Source organism: Saimiri boliviensis, chromosome 11 (genome assembly GCF_048565385.1).
Source record: "Saimiri boliviensis isolate mSaiBol1 chromosome 11, mSaiBol1.pri, whole genome shotgun sequence".
Lineage (NCBI taxonomy): Eukaryota > Metazoa > Chordata > Mammalia > Primates > Cebidae > Saimiri > Saimiri boliviensis.
Genome location: NC_133459.1, coordinates 44,503,199 through 44,531,118, shown reverse-complemented (window position 1 = coordinate 44,531,118; position 27,920 = coordinate 44,503,199). Strand labels below are relative to the sequence as shown.

The 27,920-nt window shown below is 42.0% G+C and overlaps 1 protein-coding gene and 1 pseudogene across 6 annotated transcripts in view; one reads left to right on the top strand and one right to left on the bottom strand.

Annotated features, from left to right (window-relative positions):
• Positions 1-25,096, top strand: part of IPP (intracisternal A particle-promoted polypeptide) — a 61,448-nt gene extending 36,352 nt beyond the window's left edge. For all 6 annotated transcript variants that reach the window (XM_074380730.1, XM_003936896.4, XM_074380727.1 and 3 more), the window contains 3 exons: positions 2,665-2,787; positions 7,074-7,294; positions 20,751-25,096. In XM_074380730.1, coding sequence (XP_074236831.1) covers positions 2,665-2,787; positions 7,074-7,294; positions 20,751-20,975 — 569 coding nt within the window. In that variant the 3' untranslated portion in view covers positions 20,976-25,096. The remainder of the gene's footprint in view (positions 1-2,664; positions 2,788-7,073; positions 7,295-20,750) is intronic.
• A 47-nt stretch (positions 25,097-25,143) lies between these two features.
• Positions 25,144-25,977, bottom strand: LOC101053037 (macrophage migration inhibitory factor pseudogene; annotated as a pseudogene).
• Positions 25,978-27,920: the final 1,943 nt, after the last annotated feature.

Here is a 27,920-nt window from a genome sequence, read left to right as displayed (position 1 = left end):
GGATATCCAGCCCCTCAAGTATTTATCCTTTGTGTTATAAACAATCCAGTTATTAAAAATAACTAGAACAATACTCTTGTAGTTATTTTTAAATGTACAATTAAATTATTATTGACTATAGTCATCCTGTTGTGCTATCAAATGCTAGGTCTTATTCATTATTTCTGTTTTTGTTATTTTTTACTCATTAATCATGCTCACCTCCTCCCCACCCTCCACCAACCTTCCTGGCCTCTGGTAACCATCCTTCTACTCTATCTCCATGAGTTCAATTGTTTTGATTTTTAGATCCCACAAAGAAGTGAGAATATGGAATGTTCGTAAAGATAGCTAATATTATTTAAATTATTGGGTTCTGATTACCGTGGAGATATCTTTCCCTCTTTTCAGCTCTTTAAATTCTTTTTTTAAAAAAACCAATTGGCTTTAATCTGCATACTCTGGAGGCTGTGCAAGGTCTTAGGGAAAGGTATAGATAGGGGTCGGGGGGGTTGGGGTGATGCTCCTGGGCTGTCCATCCTGAGGAGGCACTCAGGCAGTGAATGGTACAGGAGGACCTGAGCACCTGCAGGGCAGAGCCTTGTAGGGCAGGTGCATCAGTTCTTGGGCAGATGGTAGATGCCTGCCTGGCCAGTTGGCTGGCTGACCAAGCTGCCAGTCACACACATTCTTCTGCAGGTAGCTCCGGAGCTACTGTATGCTGTAAATGTGCTCTTCAGCTCTTTAAATTCTTATTCTCAAAATTGTATCATTGGAGATAAAGTATAGATGAGACATCCAGTGAAGTCCTTTAGCTGAGTAGTTAAATCTCATTATTTTAATTAAATATATAACTTTTTTTTTTTTTTTTTTGAGTGGGAGTTTTGCTCTTGTTACCCAGGCTGGAGTGCAATGGTGCAATCTCGGCTCACCGCAACCTCCACCTCCTGGGTTCAGGCAATTCTCCTGCCTCAGCCTCTTAAGTAGCTGGGATTACAGGCACACGCCACCATGCCCAGCTAATTTTTTGTATTTTTAATAGAGACGGGGTTTCACCATGTTGACCAAGATGGTGTTGATCTCTTGACCTCGTGATCCACCCGCCTCGGCCTCCCAAAGTGCTGGGATTACAGGTGTGAGCCACCATGCCCGGCAATATATAACATTTTTTTTTTTTTTTTTTTTTGAGGTGGAGTTTTGCTCTTGTTACCCAGGCTGGAGTGCAATGGCGTGATCTCGGCTCACCGCAACCTCCGCCTCCTGAGTTCAGGCAATTCTCCTGCCTCAGCTTCCTGAGTAGCTGGGATTACAGGTACGCGCCACCATGCCCAGCTAATTTTTTTTGTATTTTAGTAGAGAGGGGGTTTCACCATGTTGACCAGGATGATCTCAATCTCTTGACTTCGTGATCTACCCGCCTTGGCCTCCCAAAGTGCTGGGATTACAGGCTTGAGCCACCACACCTGGCCATAATATATAACATTTTCACCACTCTGCCTAGTGGCCTAATTATGTCTAATATAAGAAAGCACATGCCAAAAACTTAAATGTATCACAAGGAAATTCTGCACTATATTATTTTTATTTTTGTAGATGTAGTGAATGATTATGAGTAAGCTATTCTACTTCTTTAATTATCCGTGTAATGCATGTTAGAACCAAAGTTGTTCTTAGGGAACTTATAAGTTGACATAGCCCTCAGTCTCCCCTATTTTCTCCTTGTCATTCCTTCAGTTCACTCTAACTCAGGGTCTTTCCCCCATCAAAACCTATTGTGTAAAAAGTATCACTTACCTGAAGGTGGATTTAATCTATTACATTCTATTACTTCCATAAGTATCTGCATTTTTTAGTTAATTTTCAGAAATAATATTTTCAATTTTAAGAATTGGAGAGGCTGGGCGCGGTGGCTCAAGCCTGTAATCCCAGCACTTTGGGAGGCCGAGGCGGGTGGATCACGAGGTCAAGAGATCGAGACCATCCTGGTCAACATGGTGAAACCCCGTCTCTACTAAAAATACTAAAAATTAGCTGGGCATGGTGGTGCGTGCCTGTAATCCCAGCTACTCAGGAGGCTGACAGAATTGCCTGAACCCAGGAGGCGGAGGTTGCGGTGAGCTGAGATCGTGCCATTGCACTCCAGCTTGGGTAACAAGAGCGAAACTCCGTCTCAAAAAAAAAAAAAAAAAAAAAAAAAAAAAAAGAATTGGAGAGTATGTTGTTGTGGGGATTAAGGGCCTTTTTGAAGTTCTTGAAATTACACCAAATACACAGAATACACTGATTAGACTTGGAGCTCTCCTTGATTAGGATAAACATTCTGAATAGCCAGAAGTCATTTAAAAAGATAGTTTTGCAAAATACCATCTTTCCCATGCAATATATTGAAGTTTTGGGGCTTGTTTGTTTTGTTTTGTTTTAGTCTTTAGTGAAAATTTGACACCAAATTAAAATACTTGAATTCTTTTTTTTTTTTTCTCAGAAGAGCATCAATTTTGCAAAGGACCTGAGTTCTACTCGTAGTCAGATTCTGACTTTTTCATGTGATCATGGAACAGATAACCTCTTTGGTTCATGTGATACTCATCCATAATATGAAGTATTTGGTTTAGATGTTTTGTAAGGTCTTTGTCATAAATAAGATTTCTTTATCCCAGAAATAAACATTTTTCTATTTTGTTACAGGTGGATGGGTTGGAGCTGAGATAGGGAACACAATTGAACGATTTGATCCTGATGAAAATAAATGGGAAGTAGTGGGCAACATGGCTGTGTCACGCTACTACTTTGGGTGCTGTGAAATGGAAGGTAATGACTATAAAATATTTTTCCTCAGCTGGGCATGGTGGCTCACGCCTATAATCCTAGCACTTTGGGAGGCCGATGCAGGCAGATTACAAGGTCAGGAGTTTGAGACCAGCCTGCCCAATATGTTAAAACCTTGTCTCTACTAAAAAATACAAAAATTATCTGGATGTGGTAGCGTGTGCCTGTAGACCTAGCTACTTGAGAAGCTGAGGCAGGAGAATTTACTGGAACCCAGGAGGCAGAGGTTCCAGTGAGCCAAGATTGCGCTACTGCACTCCAGCCTGGGCAACAGAGACTCTGTCTCAAAAAAAAAAAAAAAAAAATTAATTTTTTTTTCTGAAAATGTAGTTCTGCAAAACTGTTTGAGTTTGAGGCCTTATTTTCACAGAAGTATGTTTTAGGTCTGTTAGTATTGAATGACTGGTATTAGCAGCATAGAAGTTCTGCTTTTTACCTCCTATTATTTTTTATTTATTTATTTTTTGAGACGGAGTTTCACTCTTGTTACCCAGGCTGGAGTGCAATGGCGCGATCTCGGCTCACCGCAACCTCCGCCTCCTGGGTTCAAGCAATTCTCCTGCCTCAGCCTCCTGAGTAGCTGGGATTACAGGCACGTGCCACCATGCCCAGCTAATTTTTTGTATTTTTAGTAGAGACGGGGTTTCACCACGTTGACCAGGATGGTCTCGATCTCTCGACCTCGTGATCCACCCGCCTCAGCCTCCCAAAGTGCTGGGATTACAGGCTTGAGCCACCGCGCCCGGATACCTCCTATTATTGACTTTTATTTCTGTATTGCCAAAATAATTGATTTTTTTCAAAATAAACAAGGCTAGAATTAAAAATTGCAAATAAGCAGGAATATCTGACTAGCAAAATAAGCATTTAAAGTGTTATCTGTTATTGTCTTTTCTCTCCCATGAACATCTAAGTAAATATTTCTAAGTAGGAAGAGAATATCAAAAATAATTTTGAGGCTTGGTGGTTCATGCCTGTAATCCCAGCACTTTGAGAGGCTGAGGCAGGAGGATTACCTGAGGTCAGGAGTTCGAGGCCAACCAGACCAAAGAAATGGTGAAACCTCATTTCTACTAAAAATACAAAAATTAGCTGGGCATGGTACCACACTCCTGTAATCCCAGCTACTAGGGAGGCTGAGGCAGGAGAATTTGCTTGAACCCAAGAGACAGAGGTTGCAGTGAGTGAGATGGTGCCACTGCACTACAGCCTGGACAACAGTGAGACTCTGTGTCAAAAAATAAATAAAAATACAAACTATTTTCATGGTCTCTATTTGTAGGCTTCTTTAGCTTTTTTTTTTTTTTTCTACAAAGTACATTGCAATTTAGTTCACATAGCATATAATTCTGTGACAGATTTTAAAAATTCTATGTTACATATTAAAGTGGTATACAAACATTATTTTAATTATCTACTACACTCTGAGAGGTAGGTAGTAAGCTGTTTTAACTAGAACCTGATTCTCTGTCTAGGATTGGAGAGCTGATTTATATGCACCTGTGGAGAAGAAAACAACTTTCTCATTGTAGTATGACAGCCTAGCCTGCTGAAGTTCCTCTGCTTTGTGATTACCTTCTCTGATTTCCACTAGCAAATTATGTGGTGCCAACTATATCTTACTGTTTAATGTTATATTGTTTTCTATTTATTATTTTTATCATCCCATCTAAAATCATAGAGCTAACTAGAAAGGGATCTTTGAACTTATCTGTTTTAGTTTCTTTTTCTTTTTTTCTTTTTTTTTTTTTTCGAGATGGAGTTTCGCTCTTGTTACCCGGGCTGGAGTGCAATGGCGCGATCTTGGCTCACCGCAACCTCAGCCTCCTGGGTTCAGGCAATTCTCCTGCCTCAGCCTCCTGAGTAGCTGGGATTATAGGCACGTGCCACCATGCTCAGCTAATTTTTTGTATTTTTAGTAGAGACGAGGTTTCACTATGTTGACCAGGATGGTCTCGATCTCTTGATCTCGTGATCCACCCGCCTCGGCTTCCCAAAGTGCTGGGATTACAGGCTTGAGCCACCGCGCCCGGCACTCTTTTTTTTTTTTTTTTTAAGACAGGGTTTCACCATGTTGGTCAGGCTGGTCTTTGAACTCCCGACCTCAGGTGATCCGCTTGCCTTGGCCTCTAAGGTGCTTGGATTACAGGCGTGAGCCACCAGGCCTGGCCTGAACTTATCTATTTTAGTGTTTTTAAGTATAGATGAGGAAGCTGGAGATCAGGAAGGTTGTGAGTTGCTTTTTCATAGCTGGTTACTGGCAAGGCTGGAACTAAAACCCAAATTTACTAACGTATAGCCCACATTTCTTAAAATATCATTCTTCATAACTCCTCACTTTGGAAGATGAAGAAGAACACTAGAGATTCAAAAATAATTGTAGATTGCCAGAGTTTATAAGGAAATTCTATGTAAATTACATTATATTTTACTGTAGTAATTTTTTTTTTTTTTTTTTTTTGAGACGGAGTTTCGCTCTTGTTACCCAGGCTGGAGTGCAATGGCGCGTTCTCGGCTCACCGCAACCTCCGCCCCCTGGGTTCAGGCAATTCTCCTGCCTCAGCCTCCTGAGTAGCTGGGATTACAGGCATGCACCACCATGCCCAGCTAATTTTTTGTATTTTTTTTAGTAGAGACGGGGTTTCACCATGTTGACCAGGATGGTCTCGATCTCTTGACCTTGTGATCCGCCCGCCTCGGCCTCCCAAAGTGCTGGGATTACAGGCTTGAGCCACCGCGCCCGGCTTTTTTTTTTTTTAAGACAAGATCTGGCTCTATTGCCCAGGCTGGAGTGCAGTGGTGCAATCTTGGCTCACTATACCTTTGCCTCCCAGTCTCAAGCTATCCTCCCACCACAGTCTCCTGAGTAGCTGGGACTGCAGGCATGCACCACCATGCCTGGCTGATTTTGTATTTTTTGTATTTTTTACCCAGGTTGGTTTCAAACTCAAGTGATCTGCCTGCCCTGTCCTCTCAAAGTGCTGAGATTGTGAACCACTGTGCCCAACTGTGTACTGTAGTAATTTATTCTGATACCTTAATTTAGCCACATACAATTTAAATTTAAATTCCCTACTTTATGTCTAGCTGAGTAACAGATAGGTCGTCATTAAAGAGGGCCATGTCATTCCCAGCTTAAGTGCATAACATTTTTTAGGGGAAAAAAAAATCCAAGTTTCTAGGCCGGGCACGGTGGCTCATGCCTGTAATCCCAGCACTTTGGGAGGCCGAGGTAGGCAGATCACGAGGTCAAGAATTCGAGACCATCCTGGCCAGCATGGTGAAACCCCGTCCCCCGTCTCTAAAAAAAAAAAAAAAAAAAAAAATTCATGATTTTTTTTTTTTTTTTGAGACAGTCTCGCTCTGTCACCAGGCTGGAGTACAATGGCACCATGCTGGCTCACTGCAGCTTTTGTTTTCTGGTTTCAAGCAATTCTCCTGCCTCAGCCTCCCCAGTAGCTGTGACTACAGGCACACACCACCACGCTGGGCTAATTTTTTTTTTTAGTATTATTTTTAGTAGAGAGGGGGTTTCACCACGTTGGCCAGGATGGTCTCGATTTCTTGCCCTTGTGATCTGCCCACCTCGGGCCCCCAAAGTGCTGGGATTACAGGTGTGAGCCACCGCGCCCAACCTCTTTCCTGTTTTATATATGGGTGGTAGCAGGGGATCTGGAACCTGAGATCACCAAGCAGACAATTAGATAGAAAATTCTTGGCTGGGCTGGGCATGGTGGCTCACGCCTGTAATCCCAGCACTTTGGAAGATGAAGGTGGGTGGATCACCTGAGATCAGGAGTTTGAGACCACCCTGACCAACATGGAGAAACTCCATCTCTACTAAAAATACAAAATTAGCTGGGCATGGTGGTGCATGCCTGTAATCCCAGCTACTCAGGAGGCTGAGGAAGGAGAATCGCTTGAACCCAGGAGGTGGAAGTTGTAGTAAGCCAAGATCATGCCATTGTACTCCAGCCTAGGCAGCAAGAGCGAAACTCCATCTCCAAAAAAAGAAAATCCTTGGCTGACAGATTATTTCAAGTTATTTGAAAACTCCATACCATTTTAAATTAATTCCACTTCTTTTTTTGCAACTTGCCGAATAGTAAGGTGATAAACTTGACAAAGTTGATTTTCTCTTAAATAATATTTTAAGCCCTAGATTAAACATAGCATCAGCATAGGAAACATAGATCACAGTCATTACTTTTTGTCACTATTTGTATCCTACTTTCTATGGCATCTGAGCAAAAATATTTCATTTCCAGGTTTAATTTATGTAATTGGGGGCATCAGCAATGAAGGACTAGAACTTCGTTCTTTTGAAGTCTATGATCCACTTTCTAAGCGTTGGTCTCCACTTCCTCCAATGGGAACCAGGAGAGCATATCTTGGCGTGGCTGCACTCAATGACTGCATCTATTCTATTGGAGGATGGAATGAGACCCATGATGCTCTTCATACTGTAGAAAAATATTCCTTTGAAGAGGTAGGTTGGATGATTTCAGATGTTTAGTCTCCTGGTATTCTTTCATTGTCTGTATGATCTGTGGTGATGCACTGTCTTTCAGATATTGATCATTCATGAACTTTTTTTCCTTTCAAAGAAGTAATTTTCGGTGTATTTGCTTTTTTCTATTGTCGATTTTCTGTTATATTGATTTCTGTTCTTAGTTTTCCCTTTTCTCTGTTTGTTTTTAATTGAGTTTGCTCTTTTCTGGATTATATATTTATTTTTAAATTTTTTTAGAGACAGGGTCTTGTTCTGTTGCCCATGCTGGAGTATACTGATATAATTATTATAGCTCACTGTAACACTGAACTCCTGCCCAGCTAATTAAAAAAATTTTTTTTGTACTGCTGGGCATGGTTGCTCATACCTGTAATCCCAGCACTTTGGGAAGCCAAGATGACAGGATCCTTTGAGCCCAGGAGTTCAAGACCAGCCTAGGCAACACAGTGAGACTGTCTGTACAATAAACAACAAAATTAGTTGGGCATGGTGGTATGCACCTTTGGTTCTAGCTACTCGGGGGGCTTATTTATTTTCTGAGATGGAGTCTTGCTCTGTCGCCCATGCTAGAATGCAGTGGTGCAACCTCGGCTCACTGCAACCTCCATGTCCTGGGTTCAAGCGATTCTCCCACCTCAGCCTTCTGAGTAGCTGGGATTACAGGCATGCACCATGACACCCAGCGAATTTTTGTATTTTTAGTAGCAAGAGGGTTTCACCATGTTGGGTGGGCTGGTCTTGAACTCCTGACCTCGTGATCTGCCTGCCTTGGCCTCCCAAAGTGCTGGGATTGGGATTAGAGGCGTGAACTACTGCCCCTAGCTGCTTCACATATTTTGATTTGTCTCTGGTAATTCTTTATACTGAAGTCTACTTTTTTTTTTTTTTTTTTTTTGAGACAGAGTCTCACTCTGTCACCCAGGCTAGAGTACAGTGGCATGATCACAGCTCACTGCAACCTTTGTCTCCTGGGTTCAAGGGATTCTTGTGCCTCAGCCACCCGAGTAGCTGGGATTACAGGCATGTGCTACCATGCCCAGCTACTTTTTGTATTTTTAGTAGAGATGGTATTTTGCTGTGTTGGCCAGGCTGGTCTTAAACTCCTGACCTCAAGTAGTCTGCCTGCCTTGGCCTCCCAAAGTGCTAGGATTACAGGTGTGAGCCATCACACCTAGCCTCTAAGCATTCTTTTCATTAGTGTTTTCATGGTATAGTATATCTTTCTCTTTCCTTCTGCTTCTCTATATCTTTTTTTTTTTTTTTTTTTTTTCCCGAGACAGAGTTTTGCTCTTGTTACCCAGGCTGGAGTGCAATGGCGTGATCTCGGCTCACCGCAACCTCCGCCTCCTGGGTTCAGGCAATTCTCCTGCCTCAGCCTCCTGAGTAGCTGGGATTACAGGCACGCGCCACCATGCCCAGCTAATTTTTTGTATTTTTAGTAGAGATGGGGTTTCACCATGTTGACCAGGATGGTCTCGATCTCTTGACCTCGTGATCCACCCGCCTCGGCCTCCCAAAGTGCTGGGATTACAGGCGTGAGCCACCACGCCCGGCCTTGCTTCTCTGTATCTTTACAAATTGCACTTGTAGACAGCATATAGTTGTGGTCTTTTTTTTTTTTTGATACAGAGTCTTGCTCTTGTTACCCAGGCTGGAGTGCAATGGCGCGATCTTGGCTCACCACAACCTCCGCCTCCTGGATTCAGGCAATTCTCCTGCCTCAGCCTCCCGAGTAGGTGGGTTTACAGACACGAGCCACCATGCCCAGCTAATTTTTTTGTATTTTTAGTAGAGATGGGGTTTCACCATGTTGACCAGGATGGTCTTGATCTCTTGACCTCGTGATCCACCCGCCTCGGCCTCCCAAAGTGCTGGGATTACAGGCTTGAGCCACCGCGCCTGGCCAGTTGTGGTCTTTTTTTAAGTTCACTTTGACAATCTCTGACTTCAAATGTTTTAGAGTTCATATATATATATATATATATATATATGTATGTATGTATGTATGTATGTATATGTATACACACACATATATATATGTTTTTTTTTGTTTTTTGTTTTTTTTTTTGAGACGGTGTTTCGCTCTTGTTACCCAGGCTGGAGTGCAATGGCGCGATCTAGGCTCACCGCAACCTCCGCCTCCTGGGTTCAGGCAATTCTCCTTCCTCAGCCTCCTGAGTAGCTGGGATTACAGGCACGCGCCACCATGCCCAGCTAATTTTTTGTATTTTTAGTAGAGACAGGGTTTCACCATGTTGATCAGGTTGGTCTCGATCTTTTGACCTCGTGATCCACCCGCCTCGGCCTCCCAAAGTGCTGGGATTACAGGCTTGAGCCACCGCGCCCGGCCTGTTTTTTTTTTTTAATTTGAGACGTAGTCTTGCTTTGTTGCCAGGCTGGAGTGCAGTGACAGGATCTTGGCTCACTACAGTCTCCACCTCCTGGGCTCAAGCGATTCCCCTGCCTCAGCCTCCTGAATAGCTGGGACTACAGGTGTGCACCATGATGCCTGGCTAATTTTTTGTATTTTTAGTAGATCCTGGGTTTTACATGTTGGCCAGGGTGGTCTTCATCTCCTGACCTTGTGATCTGCATGCCTCAGCCTCCCAAAGTGCTAGGATTATCGGCATGAACCACCGTGCCCAGCCTTATATTTTATGTAATTACAAATATAGTTGGTTTGTAGACTCCTATTTTGCTGTTTGTTTTTGTTTTTTTCTTTTTCTTTTTCTTTTCTTTTCTTTCTTTCTTTCTTTCTTTTTTTTTTTTTTTTTTTTTTTGAGGCAGAACCTTGCTTTGTTGCTCAGGCTGGAGTTCAGTGGCATGATCTTGGCTCACTGCAACCTCTGCTTCCCAGGTTCAAGCGATTTTCCTGCCTCAGCCTCCGAGTAGCTGGGATTATGGGTGCCCACCACCATGCCCAGCTAATTTTTATATTTTTAGTAAAGATGGGCTTTCACCATTTGGGCCAGGTTGTTCTCAAACTCCTGACCTTGAGCAATCCCCCTACTTTGGCCTCCCAAAATGCTGGGATTATAGGTGTGAGCCACCGTGGCTGGCCTTGCCGTTTGTTTTCTGTGTATGAAGTCTATTCTTTGATTCTTTTTTCCTCTTTTTATCATTATGTTGATTGTTTTAGTATTCTGTTTTATTTCTTTTATTGTCTAGTTAGCTATATTTCTTCAACCTTTTTCTTGGTGATGGCTTTAGGATTTTGTGGGTGGAAAAAACATACTCAACATGTTTTTCTACTCTGATCTCACATCACAACAATCATTAACACAGAAAACTTCTGTGAGTGAATCTGTGTGTGGGTTTTCCCCTATACATCAAGCAGCAGACACCAGCTAGGTGTCCTCTAATTCAGTTAAATTCTGATACTATCTACGGAGATAGCCTCAGACTTCACAGTTGAGGGCTCAGTCCTCACGACTGCCCCCTCCTTCAGGCACCCGTCCAAGTCCAGGCCTCTGGAACTTCTGACCAACTGGCTCCAAGTTGGGGTTCTCACACCTTCTTTGGAGTCAATTAATTTGCTAGAGTGGCTCATAGAACTCAGGGAAACACTTACTTGTGTTTATCAGGTTATGATAAGGGATATTTCAAAGGATACAGATGAAGAGATACATAGGGGAGGTATGGGGGTATGGCATGATACTTCTATGCCCTCTGGTTATGCCACCCTCTGAAAACTTCCAGGTGCTCAACTATCAGAAAGTTCTCTGAATTCAGCCCTTTCGGGTTTTTATGGAGACTTTATTACATTGGCATGATTGATTAAATCATTAACTTAATCTTCAGCTTCTCTCCCCTCCCCGAAAGTCAGTGGATGGGACTGAAAGTTCTAATCCTCTCATCATGTCTTGGTCCTTCTGGTGACCAGCCCCGATTCTGAAGCTATGGGCTTCCAGCCATCAGTCATTGCCAGAAAGTGGGTTGAAGACTAAGTATGTACTTCATAATATCACAGGTTTACATTTTATATTTTTAGTGTATGAAATCTACAATATACTGCATCACTTCAAAGTGAGGACCTTGGCTGGGCACAGTGGCTCATGCCTGTAATCCCAGCACTTTGGAAAGCTGAGGTGGGCAGGTCATGAGGTTAGGAGATCGAGACCATCCTGGATAACACGGTGAAACCCCTTCTCTACTAAAAAAAACACAAAAAATTAGCCAGGCGTGGTGGTGCATGCCTGTAGTCTCAGCTACTCGGGAGGCTGAGGCAGGAGAATCGCTTGAACCAGGGAGGAGATGGCACCACTGCACTCCAGCCTAGGTGACAGAGCGAGACTTTCAAAAAAAAAGACAGAAAGAAAGTAAGGACCTTATAAAAATATACTTTTGCCGGGCACGGTGGCTCAAATCCAGCACTTTGAGAGACAGAGGCGGGTTGATCACCTGAGGTCAGAAGTTCAAGACCATCCTGGTCAACATGGTGATACCTTGTCTCTACCAAAAATACAAAAATTAGCTGGGTGTGGTGGCACATGCCTGTAGTCCCCACTACTCGGGAAGCTGAGGCAGGAGAATCACTTAAACCCAGGAGGCGGAGGTTGCAGTGACCTGAGACTGTGCCACTGCACTCTAGTCTGGGTGACAGAGTGAGACTCTGTCTCAAAAAAGAAAAAAAAATAGTTTAAAAAAAAATATATATATATATATATATATATATTTTTTTTTTTTTTTTTTTTTTGAGACGGAGTTTCGCTCTTGTTACCCAGGCTGGAGTGCAATGGCGCGATCTCGGCTCACCGCAACCTCCGCCTCCCGGGTTCAGGCAATTCTCCTGCCTCAGCCTCCTGAGTAGCTGGGATTACAGGCACGTGCCACCATGCCCAGCTAATTTTTTGTATTTTTAGTAGAGACGGGGTTTCACCATGTTGACCAGGATGGTCTCGATCTCTCGACCTCGTGATCCACCCACCTCGGCCTCCCAAAGTGCTGGGATTACAAGCTTGAGCCACCGCGCCCGGCCTATTTTTTTTTTTTTTTTTTTTTGAGACGGAGTTTCGCTCTTGTTACCCAGGCTGGAGTGCAATGGCGCGATCTTGGCTCACCGCAACCTCCGCCTCCCGGGCTCAGGCAATTCTCCTGCCTCAGCCTCCTGAGTAGCTGGGATTACAGGCACGCGCCACCATGCCCAGCTAATTTTTTGTATTTTTAGTAGAGACGGGGTTTCACCATGTTGACCAGGATGGTCTCGATCTCTTGACCTCGTGATCCACCCGCCTCGGCCTCCCAAAGTGCTGGGATTACAGGCGTGAGCCACCGCGCCCGGCAAAAAATATATATTTTTAGGGGTGTGTATGTGTGTGTGTGTGAAAATTAAAATAAAATTTTATATATATATATATATATTTTTTTTCTTTTCTGGAACGCCAATTATACACGTATATGTATAAGTAAGACCACCCAATATTGTCCTACAGCCATTAAAGCTCTGTTAATTTTTTCTCACTCTTTTTTCCCTCTGTGCTTCAGTGTGGGTAGTTTGTTTTGCTCCGTCTTCAAGTTTATTAATCCTTTAAAGCAGGCATCCCCAAACTTTTTACAGAGGGGGCCAGTTCACTGTCCCTCAGACCGTTGGAGGGCTGCCACATACTGTGCTCCTCTCACTGACCACCAATGAAAGAGTTGCCCCTTTCTGAAGTGCAGCGGGGGGCTGGATAAATGGCCTCAGGGGACCGCATGCGGCCCACGGGCCGTAGTTTGGGGATGCCTGCTTTAAAGTATCCAGACTTCTAGTTCACGGTGTTTAATCCCATCTATGGATTTTTTTGTTTTAGATATTGTATTTTTTAGTTCTAGAAGATCTGTTTTCTTATGTCTTCTTTTTCTGTTCTCATGTTTATATTTTTCCTTAGATCCCCAAAAGTATATATATAATTTTTTATTTCCCCCCCCCATACTTTGTGCTATTGTTCAACTTCTATATTTCTATGTGTTGTAAAACTCATGTGTTGTTTTATATAAATATGTTCAAAAAGTTTTAAAATGAGAAAGTCTTTTATAATTACCTATATGTTTACTATTGCTAGTTCTATTCATTCTTTTTTTTTTTTTTGACACAGAAAATAATTTGGTTCCAACGCATAGTTCTATTCATTCTTTTGTGTCGAATTTAATTTCTGTCTCACATCATTTTCTCTTAGCTCAAAGAACTTCTTTTAATATTTATTCCCATGCAGGTCTGGTAGTGATTAACTTCTCTTATTTTCTAAAACTGTCTTTTTTTTCTCCTTTTTTTTTTTTTTTTTTTTTTTTTGAGGCAGTTTTGCTCTGTTGCCTGGGCTGGAGTGCCGTGATATGAGCTCAGCTCACTACACCCCACCTCTCAGATTCAAGCAATTCTCCTGCCTCATCCTCTTAAGTAGCTGGGATTATGGGTGCCCGCCATCACACCCTGCTAATTTTTGTATTTTTTAGTAGAGATGGGTTTCACCATGTTGGCCAGGCTGGTCTTGAATTCCAGACCTCAGGTGATTCACCCACCTTGGCCTCCCAAAGTGCTGGGATTACAGGTGTGAGCCACTGCACCCAACCTGTACTCATTTTTGAAAGATTTTTTTGCTGGGTATAGAATTTTTTGCTGGGTATAGAATTTGCTTTTTTTTTTAGATGAGTTTCACTCTTGTCACCCATAGCGGAGTGCAATGGCGTAATCTTGGGTCACTGTAACATCCACTTCCAGGATTCAAGTGATTCTCCTGCCTCAGCTTCCTGAGTAGCTGGGATAACAGGTGTGCACCACCATGCTTGGCTAATTTTTGTATTATTATATTATTAGTAAAGATGGGGTTTCACCATGTTGGCCAGGCTGGTCTCCAACTCAGATGATCCACCCACCTTGGCTTCCCAAATGCTGGGATTATATGTATGAGCCACTGCATCTGGCCTTAGGTTGCTTTTTTTATCTTTCATCACCCTGAAGATGTTCTTTAATTTCTTTTTTTTGAGACGGAGTTTTGCTCTCGTTACCCAGGCTTGAGTGCAATGGCATGATCTCAGCTCACTGCAACCTCCGCCTCTGGGTTCAGGCAATTCTCCTGCCTCAGCCTCCTGAGTAGCTGGGATTACAGGAGTGTGCCACAACACCCAGCTAATTTTTGTATTTTTAGTAGAGACGGGGTTTCACCATGTTGACCAGGATGGTCTCGACCTCTTGACCTTGTGATCCACCCGCCTCGGCCTCCCAAAGTGCTGGGATTACAGGCTTGAGCCACCGCGCCTGGCCGATGTTTTTTAATTTCTTAAATTGTTTCTGACAAGAAGTCAGTAGTGATTTTTATCTTTGTTTCCCCATATGTAATGTATTTCTTCTTTTTCAGCTTTTAAGATTTTCTCTTCATCATGGGTCTTCAGTAATTTGATTATGATGTGTCTTGTTGGGATTTTGTGTTTAACCTTCTTGGAATTCACTGTACTTCTTGAATCTGTGGGATTATAGCTTTAATCAAATTCGAATGTTTTCTGCCATATTTTTTCAAATATTCTCCTGTCTTTCTGGGACTCCAGTTATTTATATATATGTACATATGCATATATTACATATTTTCCCACTCTTTTTTTCTCTCTGTGCTTCAGTTTGGGTAGTTTGTTTTGCTCTGTCTTCAAGTTTATGAATCCTTTAGAGTATCCCGACTTATAGATTGCTATGTTCAATACCATCTATGGAATTATTCATTTTAGATATTGTATTTTTTAGCTCTAGAAGATCCGTTTTCTTAGGTCTTCTTTTTCTCTCCTTATGTTTATATTTTCCTTTGGATCCCCTAACAATTAATAATATTGGTTTTAAAGTCTTTGCTAATTTCATCATCTCTGTAATGTTTGGATCTGTATCTGTTGACTTTTAAAATGTTAGAGACAAGGTTTTGCTATGTTGCTCAGTCTGATATCAAACTCCTGAGCTCAAGTGGTCTTTCTGCCTCAGCCTCCTGAGTAACTGGCACTACAGACATGTACCATGGTGCCTATCTTTTTCACTTTTTAAATTCCTGGTTTGAGTAACATTTTTTTTTCTGGCTTCTCCACATTTCTGTTTACTTTTGATTGGATGATAGACATTGTAAATATTATGAAGGGGACCTCTATACTGTACCAAACTCTGATCTCTGTCTTCTGTATCAGCTCTGTCTTCTGTACTCTGCTTCAGATCCCCTTCCTTGTACCTCTTTTCAGAAAGCCTCTCCCTAGCTATGTTTACCTTGTTTCATTTTCTCAGGGATCACAGTTTTACATTGCCTGTTATCTAATGTCTGAGAAGTTTTTTGTTTTTTTGAGGCAATGACTCATTCTGTCTTCCAAGCTGGAGTTCAGTGGGGCAATCTTGGCTCACTGCCACCTCCATCTCCTGGCTTCAAGCAATTCTTGTACCTCAGCCTCCAAAGTGGTTGAGATTACAGGCACACATCACCATGCCCAGCTAATTTTTGTATTTTAGTAGAGACAGGGTTTCACCATGTTGGCCAGGCTGGTTTTGAACTCCTGACCTGAACTGATCTACCCACCTCAGCCTCCCAAAGGGCTTGGATTACAGGTGTGAGCCACCGCACCTCACCGTGTTTAACCTTTTTTAGGATCTCCCAGACTGTTTCCTAAGCTATCTGCACCATTTTATATAACCACCATCAGTGTCTGAGGGCTCCAGTTTCTCCACATCCAATGCTTGTTATTATTTGCTTTTTCTTTTATAGCTGTTCTAATAAGTATAAATGGGTATCTCATTGTGGCTTTGATTTGCATTTCCCTGATGGCTAATAATGTTAAGCATCTTTTCATGTGTATTTTGGTCATCTGTTTATCTTCTTTGAAGAAATATCTATTGAATTTATGTTTTAAAATTGGATTATTTGTCAAATATATAATTTGCAAATTTTCTCTCCCATTATGTGTGTTTTCTTCACTTTCTTGATGCTATTCAAGCATAAAAATTTAAATTTTGAATGTCTAATTTACTTTTTTCCTTTGTTACTTATGCTTTTATTATAATTAAGAAAGCATTGCTGAATCCAGGGTCATAAGGACTTACAGTTATGCTTTCTTCTAAGAGTTTTATAGTTTTAATTTTTGTATTTAGGTCTTTGATGCATTTTGATTTAATTTTATATGTGATGTGAGGTAGAGATCCACCCTCATTTGTATTTGGGTATCCAGTTGTCCCAGCATCATTTATTAAAAACACTGTTCTTGTGCCGGGCGCGGTGGCTCACGCCTATAATCCTAACACTTTGGGAGGCTGAGGTGGGTGGATCACCTGAGGTTAGGAGTTCAAGACCAGCCTGGCCATCATGGTGAAACTCCATCTTTAAAAAACAAACAAACAAGCAAACACTGTTCTTTCCCCATTGAATTGTCTTAGGACCTTTGTTGAAAATCAGTTGACCATACATGTGAGGGTTTATTTCTGAGCTTTCTATTTTGTTCACTTATCTATATGTCTCTCTATCATTATGCCAGTGCCATACTCTCTTATTATAGCATTGTAGTAAGTTTTGAAATCAGAAAGTGTGATTCCTTCAAATTTGATCTTTTAAAAATTTGGCTATCCTGGGTACCTTGAATTTCATATGCATTTTAGGATCAGCTTGTCAGTTCCTGCAGAGAAGCCAGTTGGCTTTTTTACAGAGATTGCATTGAATTTGAGATCAATTTGGAGATTATCACCAACTTAACACTATTAATAAGTCTTTTGATTCATCATAGGATGTCTTTAATTTAGGTCTTCAGATTGTTTCAACAATGTTTTATAATTTTCAGTTCCTTGTACTTTTTTTGGTTAAATTTATTCTGAATTATTTTATTCCTTTTAATGCTATTGTAAATTGAATTGTTTATTAATTTCATGTTCAGATTGTTCATTGCCAGTACATAGAAATACAGTTTATTCTGTGACCTTGCTGCACTCATAATCTAATGTTTTTTTTTTTAATTTTATGTATTCCTTAGGATTTTCTCTATACAAGATCATATCATCTATAAATAAAGATTGTTAGCCGGGCATGGTGGCTCAAGCCTGTAATCCCAGCACTTTGGGAGGCTGAGGCGGGTGGATCACAAGGTCAAGAGATCGAGACCATCCTGGTCAACATGGTGAAACCCCGTCTCTACTAAAAAAATACAAAACATTAGCTGGGCATGGTGGCATGTGCCTGTAGTCCCAGCTACTCAGGAGGCTGAGGCAGGAGAATTGCCTGAACCCAGGAGGCGGAGGTTGCAGTGAGCCGAGATCACGCTATTGCACTCCAGCCTGGGTAACAAGAACGAAACTCCGTCTTAAAAAAAAAAAAAAAAAAAAAAAAAAAATTGTTGGCTGGGTGCAGTGACTTAAACCTATAATCCCAGCACTTTGGGAGGCATGGGTGGATCACTTGAGCCCGGGAGTTCAAGACCAGCCTGGGCAACATGATGAAACCCTGTCTTTATAAAAAATGCAAAAACTAGCCAGGTGTGGTAGTACACAGCTGTAGTCCCAGCTCCTTGGGAGGTTGAAGTGGGAGGATCACCTGAGCCCAGGGAGGTCAAGGATACAGTAAGCCATGATTGTACCAGTACACTCTAGCCTGGGCCACAGAGTGAGATCTTGGCTTAAAAAAAAAAAAAAAAGATTGTTTACTTCTTAAATCTGAATTAAAACTAAGATGCCTTTTATTTCATTGTTTTCCCCTCCTTACCCTAGCTAGGACCTCCAGTATAATGTTGAAATGGCAAGAATGGACTTCCATGTCTTGTTGTAAAGCATGAGGATTTTGATTCTCATTTCTGACAAGTTTTAAACTTTGGTGGCATTGCAAATGCCTTTCTCCATGATTCTCTTTGGGTTTATCTGATACAGAAAGTGAACTTTTTTAGGGCACTTTCTGTATTAGAAATGAATGGCTTTGAAATGAATAGATTTTTGTTTCAAATTAAGTCTTATTAATAATGTATTACCTTGGTTTTTATGCATAAATATGAAATTTTATTGTTATTGACTACCTACTAACAATTTGCATTACAAATCCAGGCCCTAAACATAATGTAAAACATGTTGGTAGTCTTACAGAGGTTTTTTTTTTTTTTTTTTTTTTTTGAGGTAACATGGTATAAAAAGTAAACTATGAAACTATGTCAGATAAGAACATGTCAATTGCTGGGTGCTGTGGCTCAAGCCTGTAATCCCAGCACTTTGGGAGGCCGAGGCGGGTGGATCACGAGGTCAAGAGATTGAGACCATCCCGGTCAACATGGTGAAACCCTGTCTCTACTAAAAATACAAAAAACTAGCTTGGCATGGTGGCGTGTGCCTGTAATCCCAGTTACTCAGGAGGCTGAGGCAGGAGAATTGCCTGAACCCAGGAGGCGGAGGTTGCGGTGAGCCGAGATTGCGCCATTGCACTCCAGCCTGGGTAACAAGAGCGAAACTCTGTCTCAAAAAAAAAAAAAAAAAAAAAAGAACATCAAAAATAAAATAATAAAAATTTAAAAAGCAAACCAGTTCTAATACATTGGTAGAAATGAAATAGGAACAATATAGGATGAGACCTAAGTTCCCTTTATTATTGTCAAGGGGTATTTTTGTGGGAGAGCAAAGGTTAGTTCTCTCTAATTATAAACATAACCCAAATTACCCTAATTTATCTTAACCAGAAATGAGAATATATTTATCTTTTAAAATATGAGTATTTTTTTCAGGTATGTCAGCTTTGTGATGTGCTCTGTACTTTCAGATGATCAAATAGCTTTCAAATTTAATCTGGTCCTTCATTTTCAAAGAATTGTCCCTGGTTTAGTATTTCATAATCTTATTTAAGTTCATATCAGCAAATGTACATTAACTGTTTATAATGTGATGGCACTATCCTAGTACCTATGTGGGTACCACGATGAGAAGCTCAAGTCCCTATTCTCAAAAATTCACTTTTTAACATTGATGAATAATCAGTCTTCACTTGTAATGATTAAAAAAACTTTGTTCATTATATGCTTTATTTAAAGATTGATAATCTGTTCTCCCATTACCTGGTTACTTGTTCTTTGTTCTCCTAATTACTTCTTAGGACCTTTAGTAGCTTTCTTGTTTTCTAAGTATGGACGTTTCCCTCAAGTAAGACACTGCTAGTCATTTTGGCTATAGCAGCATATTTAAATTTTTTCAGAGAACAATGTATAATAGGAGTTAGCAAACTTTTTGTGTAAAAGGCCAGATAGTAAATATTTTTGGCCTGTGGGCAACATACAATTTCCTTTTTTGACATATGCTTCTTTTTTTTTTTAAATGACTTTTAATATGGGAATATCATTGTTCTCAGGCTATACCATATTAGGCTATTGTTCCTAACCCCCTGGTTAGCCCACCTTTTTGAAAATATGTTCTGCAGATCACTAACTCCACTGGATACTCCTTGTAAAAAGGATTCCATGGTCAAATAAATTAGCCAAATGTTCCATGCTGTGTCATTTTCTTGAACATTTTTAAGACTTGTTAGAATACTAAAGGCTTTAAAAAATCCTTTGGTTTGGCAGGGCGTGGTGGCTCACACCTGTAATCCCAGCATTTTGGAAGGCCGAGGTGGGCATATCACCTGAGGTCAGGAGTTTCAGACCAGCCTGACCAATATGGTGAAACCCTGTCTCTACTAAAAATACAAAAATTAGCTGGGCATGGTGGCAGGCACCTGTAGTCCCAGCTACTCAGGAGGTTGAGACAGGAGAATTGCTTGAACCGGGGAGACGGAGGTTGCAGTGAGCCGAGATCGTGCCACTGTACTCCAGCCTGGGTGACAGAGCAAGACTCCATTTAAAAAAAAAATCCTTTGGTTTATAAGCTTCTTTCTCCTTGGAGCTTTGTGGTTCTTTTGACTTGCTTATTTTTGAGTGAGACTTTGTTTTTTAGAATGTTGTCCTGTACATGATTTCTAGGTCATCTCCTGATCATATTTTATAATCAGACCTTTAAAAATATATATTTCTCTAGATTTACTTTGTCCATGGCTACTTCAAGTTTATTATAAAATATTCTGGGCCGGGTGCCCAGATTACACCTGTAATCCCAGCACTTTGGGAGGCTGAGTTGGGACAATCACTTTGAGCTTAGGAGTTTAAGACAACATGGTAAAACTCCATCTCTGCACTAGAAAAGTTAGCTGGACATAGTGGTGTATACCTGTAGTCCTACCTCCTCAGGAGGCTGAGGCAGGGGGATCTCTAGAGTCTGGGAGGTTGAGCCTGCAGTGAGCCGAGATCATGCCATGCAGTCCAGCTTGGGTGACAGAGTGAGACCCTGTCTCCAAGGAAAAAAGCAAAAACAAAAAAAATCTGTATGCTTACCCGACTAGACTGTTTTACATTTAGACATGTAAAAAGAACTGGAATATCAAATTTCTCAGTGGTTTTCTTTCCATCATTTCATAACACTGCTAACATATTTATTTTTTTCTCTCTTAACCAGGAAAAGTGGGTTGAAGTTGCCTCAATGAAAGTGCCTAGAGCAGGCATGTGCGTTGTGGCAGTCAATGGTCTTCTGTATGTCTCTGGAGGTCGATCTTCCAGCCATGATTTTTTGGCCCCAGGTACCTTGGACTCAGTTGAAGTTTATAATCCTCATTCAGATACATGGACAGAAATTGGTAACATGATCACCAGTCGTTGTGAAGGGGGTGTTGCTGTGCTATGAAATATAAAGCATAACAGAGCATAAGGAACATTTTGAAAACGCAGGATCTGACCTTTTGCAAAGCAAACGTACATTTGGTGATAAGACCCTCTGAGTCTTTGAGTTTTCCATGTGGTTTGGTAGATAAATGACTAATGAGGCTGAGCACAGTGGCCTCATGTCTAAAATCCCAGCACTTTGGAAGGCTGAGGCAGAAGGATCACTTGAGACCAGGAATTTGAGGTTATAGTGAGCTATGATCATGCCACCTGCTGTCCGCTCTGGGCAATAGAATGAGATCCTGTCTCTTAGAGAAAAAAACAAAACAAAACAAAACTAAACCAGAGTGATTTTTCTAAAAATGTAAGTGAGAACAGATATGGAATATATCTCAATTAATAAAGAGCTCACACAGAATTACCAAGCTTAATAAAAGTAGAAATGCCATTTATGCTGTAGAATTCTCCAGTTAAGTGTAGACAAGTCCTATTTTATAAATTTGTAAAAATTATTTACTAGAAGGGGCTGGGCGCGGTGGCTCACGCCTGTAATCCCAGCACTTTGGGAGGCCGAGGCGGGTGGATCACGAGGTCAAGAGATCGAGACCATCCTGGTCAACATGGTGAAACCCTGTCTCTACTAAAAATACAAAAAATTAGCTGGGCATGGTGGCGCATGCCTGTAATTCCAGCTACTCAGGAGGCTGAGGCAGGAGAATTGCCTGAACCCAGGAGGCGGAGGTTGCGGTGAGCTGAGATGGTGCCATTGCACTCCAGCCTGGGTAACAAGAGCGAAACTCCGTCTCAAAAAAAAAAAAAAAAAAAAATTATTTACTAGAAGTTCCCTGGCAAATAGCCCCTTTAGCTACTTCTTCCCGTGCAATATAAGTTGTAACGTAACCTTTATGTGGTGTAGAAATAGTATCAATGACACAATTTAAAGATCTCTGTATATTGACAATTCTATCCAGAGCATAATTTTCCATTGCCATAGTTTGAGCCACAGAGAAAAGCCAATGAAACAAATTCCTACTTTTATTTGATGCCAGTTTTCACTCGCCTCAAGCTTTTTATTGGCAGCAGATATACTAAGAGCGTGTTTGGGAAATACCTATCTTTTTTATTTGAGATGGAGTCTGTTGTGCTAAGTGCAGTGGCATGATCTTGGTTTACTGCAATCTCTGCCTCCCAGGTTTAAATGATTCTCCTGCCTCAGCCTCCCAAGTAGCTGGGATTACAGGCATGCGCCACCATACCCAGATAATTTTTGTATTTTTAGTAGAGACAAGGTTTCACCATGTTGGCCAGGATGGTCTTAATCTCCTGGCCTCATGATCCGCCTGCCTTGACCTCCCAAAATGCTGGGATTACAGGCGTGAGCCACTGCTCCTGGCCTATATCTAGCTTTTATTTATTTTATTTTATTTTTTTTTTTTGAGCTCTTGTTACCCAGGCTGGAGTGCAATGGCACAATCTCAGCTCACTGCAACCTCCGCCTCCTGGGTTCAGGCAATTCTCCTGCCTCAGCCTCCTGAGTAGCTGGGATCACAGGCATGCGCCACCATGCCCAGCTAATTTTTTGTATTTTTTTTTAGTAGAGACAGGGTTTCACCATGTTGACCAGGATGGTCTCGATCTCTTGACCTCGTGATCCACCCGCCTCGGCCTCCCAAAGTGGTGGGATTACAGGCTTGAGCCACCATGCCCGGCCTATCTAGCTATTTTTATAGATAGATACCTTTTTGCTTGATGATAAGCTTTTGCTTACTCATATGTTTTGGTCTTGATCCTGAGAATGCAAGTAAGGAATTAATAGAAGGTTCTTAGTGACTGGATGTTGTAATATACTATAGAGTCCCGCAGGCAGCATGCATCTAGAAATTTATTCCTGTTTTAGACTGGGCGAGGTGGCTCACACCTTTAGGCTGAGGCGAGGTGGGCAGATCACTTGAACTCAGGAGTTCAAGACCAGCCTGGGCAACATGACGAGACTCCATCTCTATAAAAAAAAAATGTAAAAATTAGTCAGCCATGGTCGTTTATGCCTGTGGTCCCATTTGCTTGGGAGACTGAGGTTGCAGGATCACTTGAGCCCAGGAGGTGAAGGCTGCAGTGAGCTGAGATTGTGCTACTGTATTCTGGCCTGTGTGACAGCATGAGACCCTGTCTCAAAAAAAAAAAGAAAAAAAAGAAAAAAAAGAAAATTTTTTCTTTTTTGCTAGATTGTTGTCATCAAAATTATCAGTTTGGCTTTAGGAAGAGGGAATTTTATTAGATTATCAAGCTTTGTGAACTTTATTTGTGTTTGGACAAACCTAAGTAAGAGCACACTACAAAGCTACTGCTTGGATGTAGAGGGCTAAATTGTAGGTACTTGTGAAAATTTTTATAGACACTGACTCATAAGTGTAATTTGAAAAGCCCCCTTGACCCAAAACTGCTTTTCAAAACTTCTCATTTTCTCCTTGAGAAGTATTCTAAAGAATTGTTCTAGGCCGGACGCGGTGGCTCAAGCCTGTAATCCCAGCACTTTGGGAGGCCGAGGCGGGTGGATCATGAGATCAAGAGATCGAGACCATCCTGGTAAACATGGTGAAACCCCGTCTCTACTAAAAATACAAAAAATTAGCTGGGCATGGTGGCACATGCCTGTAATCCCAGCTACTCAGGAGGCTGAGGCAGGAGAATTGCCTGAACCCAGGAGGCGGAGGTTACAGTGAGCTGAGATCGCGCCATTGCACTCCAGCCTGGGTAACAAGAGCGAAACTCCGTCTCAGAAAAAAAGAATTGTTCTCTGTTCATTTAAAAGAGGAAGATTCACTGGGTGTGTGATGGGGTTACTTTTATTTCTGCTGGCAAGTTGGAGCCATATATATTTTGCATCCAGTAAAAATTTTTTTTTTTTGAGACAGTTTCATTCCTGTTGTCTAGGTTGGAGTGCAGTGGCACACTTGGCTCACTCTAATGTCCACCTCCCAGGTTCAAGTGATTCTCCTGCCTCAGCCTCCCAAATAGCTGGGATGACAGGCGCCCCCACTACCATGCCCGGCTAATTTTTTGTACAGGGTTTCATCATGTTGAACAGATTGGTCTCGAACTCCTGACTTCAGGTGATCTACCAGCCTCAGCCTCCTAAGGTGCTGGGATTACAGGTGTGAGCCACCCGGCCACATACGGTAAAATTTAACTAGTTGACTTACAGATTTGATTTACCCTTTCTTTACTAAGGTCCTAAAGTATATTAATATAAGCATCATCAACTTATTTAAATAGAAAATCTTTAATTGTATTAATGAATCAGATAGCACTCATATCCAAATTTTTTGGTTTAGGCTGGGCATGGTATCTCATACCTGTAATCCCAGCACTTTGGGAGGCCGAGGTGCGTGGATCACTTGAGGTCAGGGGTTCAAGACCAGTCTAGCCAACATGGTAAAACCCTGTCTCTACTAAAAATACAAAAAATTAACAGCGGGTGGTGGTACACACCTGTAATCCCAGTTGCTCAGGAGTCTGAGGCAGGAGACTTGCTTGAACCTGGGAGGACGTTGTAGTGACTCAAGATCCCACCACTGCATTCCAGTCTGGGCCATAGAGCAAGACTTTGTCTCAACAAAATAAAATAAAATAAAATAATATTTGGTTTAATACACAAGTATGCTTTCTTTATAATTTAGCCATATGCATTTATTAGGAAAAGCTTATGTAATGCCGACAGGAAGCTTTGTGTTTCCTTTTCTGGGGCATCCTGAAAATCTGAAGGGTCATGGATGTCTGTATAGAGATCTGTAAGATATCAAAGAATAAAGCATAAAGATAATTTATAGACTAAACTTTAACTCATGTGCCTTTACTATTTCTAGTTACAGAGAATCTGTATTCTGATTCAAAACAGATTTACAAAATATTTTTACAACTTATTTCTCATTATTGTCTAGTAGCAACTGAAAATGACACTGTGAAGGGGGGTGCTTTGCACAGCTGTGGCAGAAATGTAATGTCAGGACAATCAGTGTTTAACAGGTCCCGAAGATCTCTGAAAATAGGTAACTGTAAATATGCTTATTGTTTCTTAGGTAATTAAAACATTGTTTTTAAAAGAATGTACTAATAAAGTATCTAGGTTTTTTTTGTTTCTTTGTATTTATCAGTGGCTTTCTGGGTTACCAAACTGTAGTAGGATTACACAAGTTTTTTAGTTTGTTTTATTTTGTTTTGTTTTCTTCTTCTTCTTTTCTTTATTTTCTTTTTTTAGTTTGTTTTAACTTTAGGGACTTGCACATTTAGTTTTACATTTAATTGTTTTTTGAGAAATGATTAAAGTGATCTACCGCCAAAATGCTTAACAATTCGATAGGCTTCTAAGTTTCTTGCCAATGTACTTAATCAAATGTACTTAAAAATCCATTTTCTTAAAGAAGCATACACTGTAATTCACCTGGAAAATAGCTTTTTGTTGTTGTTGTTTTCTAAACTTTATTTCTCCCCACCAGAAGGTGGGGTTGGGCGGGCCTATAACACTGCTTGGGACGGGGTTTCTGGCTCGGGCCAGTGCAGACAGCGCGGGTTTGGTGCGGCTCTTAGGTAAAGGTGCACTTGTTCCAGCCTAAAGTTCAAACATTGGCTGCGTTTATGTTATAGTTGTTGTGGACTCTGTCTGGGCTGATACGCAGGTGCTCTGCCCGCAGGCAGCATAATCTCTTCCTGTTAAGAGCGGTTCTGCGCGCCGCTAAGATTGCAGATGCTGTGCAGGCTGCAGAGCGCGCACAGCTCGCTGGAGCCGCCCAAGGCCACGAGTTGATCCGGGACCAAGTGCACCGCAGTGTACTGGGGTGGCTTGCCAGTGGCCTGCACTAGCTGCTGGGTGAGCTCGGAGAGGAACCCGTGCAGCACGGAGGCGCGGGGCACGTTGGTGTTTACCATGAACATTGGTATGATGGCAGAGGGACCCGGAGACCTGCACAGAGGCACAGATGCACGCGCTGTGGCCGCTGCTGAGCTACGTGCCTGACTTCGAAAATAGCATTTTTAAAGCAAAATTGGGTAATTAGCCTAAAAATAGTATTTGCCTCCATTCTGGAAAATAATTTATTTAATTCAGATTTTGAGATAGAGTCTCGCTGTGTCGCCAGGCTGGAGTACAGTGGCATGATCTTGGCTCACTTAACCTCTGCCTCCTGGGTTCAAGCAATTCTCCTGTCTCGGTCTCCTCAGCAGCGGGGATTACTGGCGCACGCCACCATGCCCGGCTAATTTTTATATTTTCAGTAGAGAAGGGGTTTCACTATGTTGGTCAGGCTGGTCTCGAACTCATGACCTCGTGATCCATCAGCCTGGCCCTCCCAAAGTGCTGGGATTACAGGTGTGAGCCGCCTCTCCTGGTCCAGATTATGGACAAGTCTTAAATCTGTATAGCATTCTTGCAATTTAGTAGCAAAGAAGTGAGTTTCCTTATCAAAACAATCTGAGTAGACTCAGATTGAGACTGACTAGAAACACCTCTCTTAAATTACAGGGGAGGCCGAGGTGAGTGGATCAGGAGGTCAGGAGATCGAGACCATCCTGGTCAACATGGTGACACCCCGTCTCTACTAAAAATACAAAAAATTAGCTAGGCATGGTGGTGCGTGCCTGTAATCCTAGCTACTCAGGAGGCTGAGGCAGGAGAATTGCCTGAACCCAGGAGGCAGAGGTTGTGGTGAGCCAAGATGGCGCCATTGCACTCCAGCCTGGGTACAAAGCGCGAAACTCTGTCTCAAAAAAAAAAAAAAAAAAAAAAAGTACAGGCCAGGCACCGTGGCTCACGCCTGTAATCCCAGTGCTTTGGGAGGCTGAGGTGGCTGGATCACCTGAGGTTAGGAGTTCGAGACCAGCCTGACCAACATGGAGAAACCCCGTCTCTATTAAAAATACAAAATGAGCCAGGTGTGGTGATGCATGCCTGTAATCCCAGCTACTCGGGAGGCAGAGGCAGGAGAATCACTTGAACCTGGGAGGCAGAGGTTATGGTGAGCTGAGATTGTGCCATTGCACTCCATCCTGGGCAACTAGAGTGAAACTCCCTCTCCAAAAAAAAAAAAAAAAAAAAATTAGCCAGGCATGATGGTGCATGCCTATAGTCCCAGCTACTAAGGAGGCTAAGGTGGAATGATTGCTTGATTCTGGGAGCTTGAGGCTGCAGTGAGCCAAGATTGTGCCACTGCACTCCAGTCTAGGCAACAGAGTGAGACCTTGTCTTAAAAAAAAAATAAATAAATCCCAGAACACCAAATATTTAAAAAAAAAAAAAAAAAAGGGCCGGGCGCGGTGACTCAAGCCTGTAATCCCAGCGCTTTGGGAGGCCGAGGCGGGTGGATCACGAGGTCGAGAGAGCGAGACCATCCTGGTCAACATGGTGAAACCCCGTCTCTACTAAAAACACAAAAAAGTAGCTGGGCATGGTGGCACTTGCCTGCAATCCCAGCTACTCAGGAGGCTGAGGCAGGAGAATTGCTTGAACCCAGGAGGCGGAGGTTGCGGTGAGCCGAGATCGCGCCATTGCACTCCAGCCTGGGTAACAAGAGCGAAACTCCGTCTCAAAAAAAAAAAAAAAAAAAAAAAAAAAAGCCTAACTGAGTATGGTGTGTACCTGTAGTCCCAGCTATTCAGGAGGCTGAGGCAGAAGAATCACTTGAGGTCAGGGTTTTGATGCCAGCCTCAGCAGCATAGAGGCAGGAGAATCACTTGAGGCCGGGATTTTGATGCCAGCCTCAGCAGCATAGCCATACACTTTATTTTTTTTGCTATGGGGTTTTGACATGCTGCCCAGGCTGGTCTTGATCTTCTGGACTCAAGTGATCTGCCTACCTCGTACTCCCAAAATGTTGGGATTACAGGTGTGAGCCACTGTATCTGGCCAGCCCCTTATCTGAAAAAAAAAAAAAAAAGGAAAGAAAAGAAAGAAGATTCCATAGTTGTTTCAGCCATG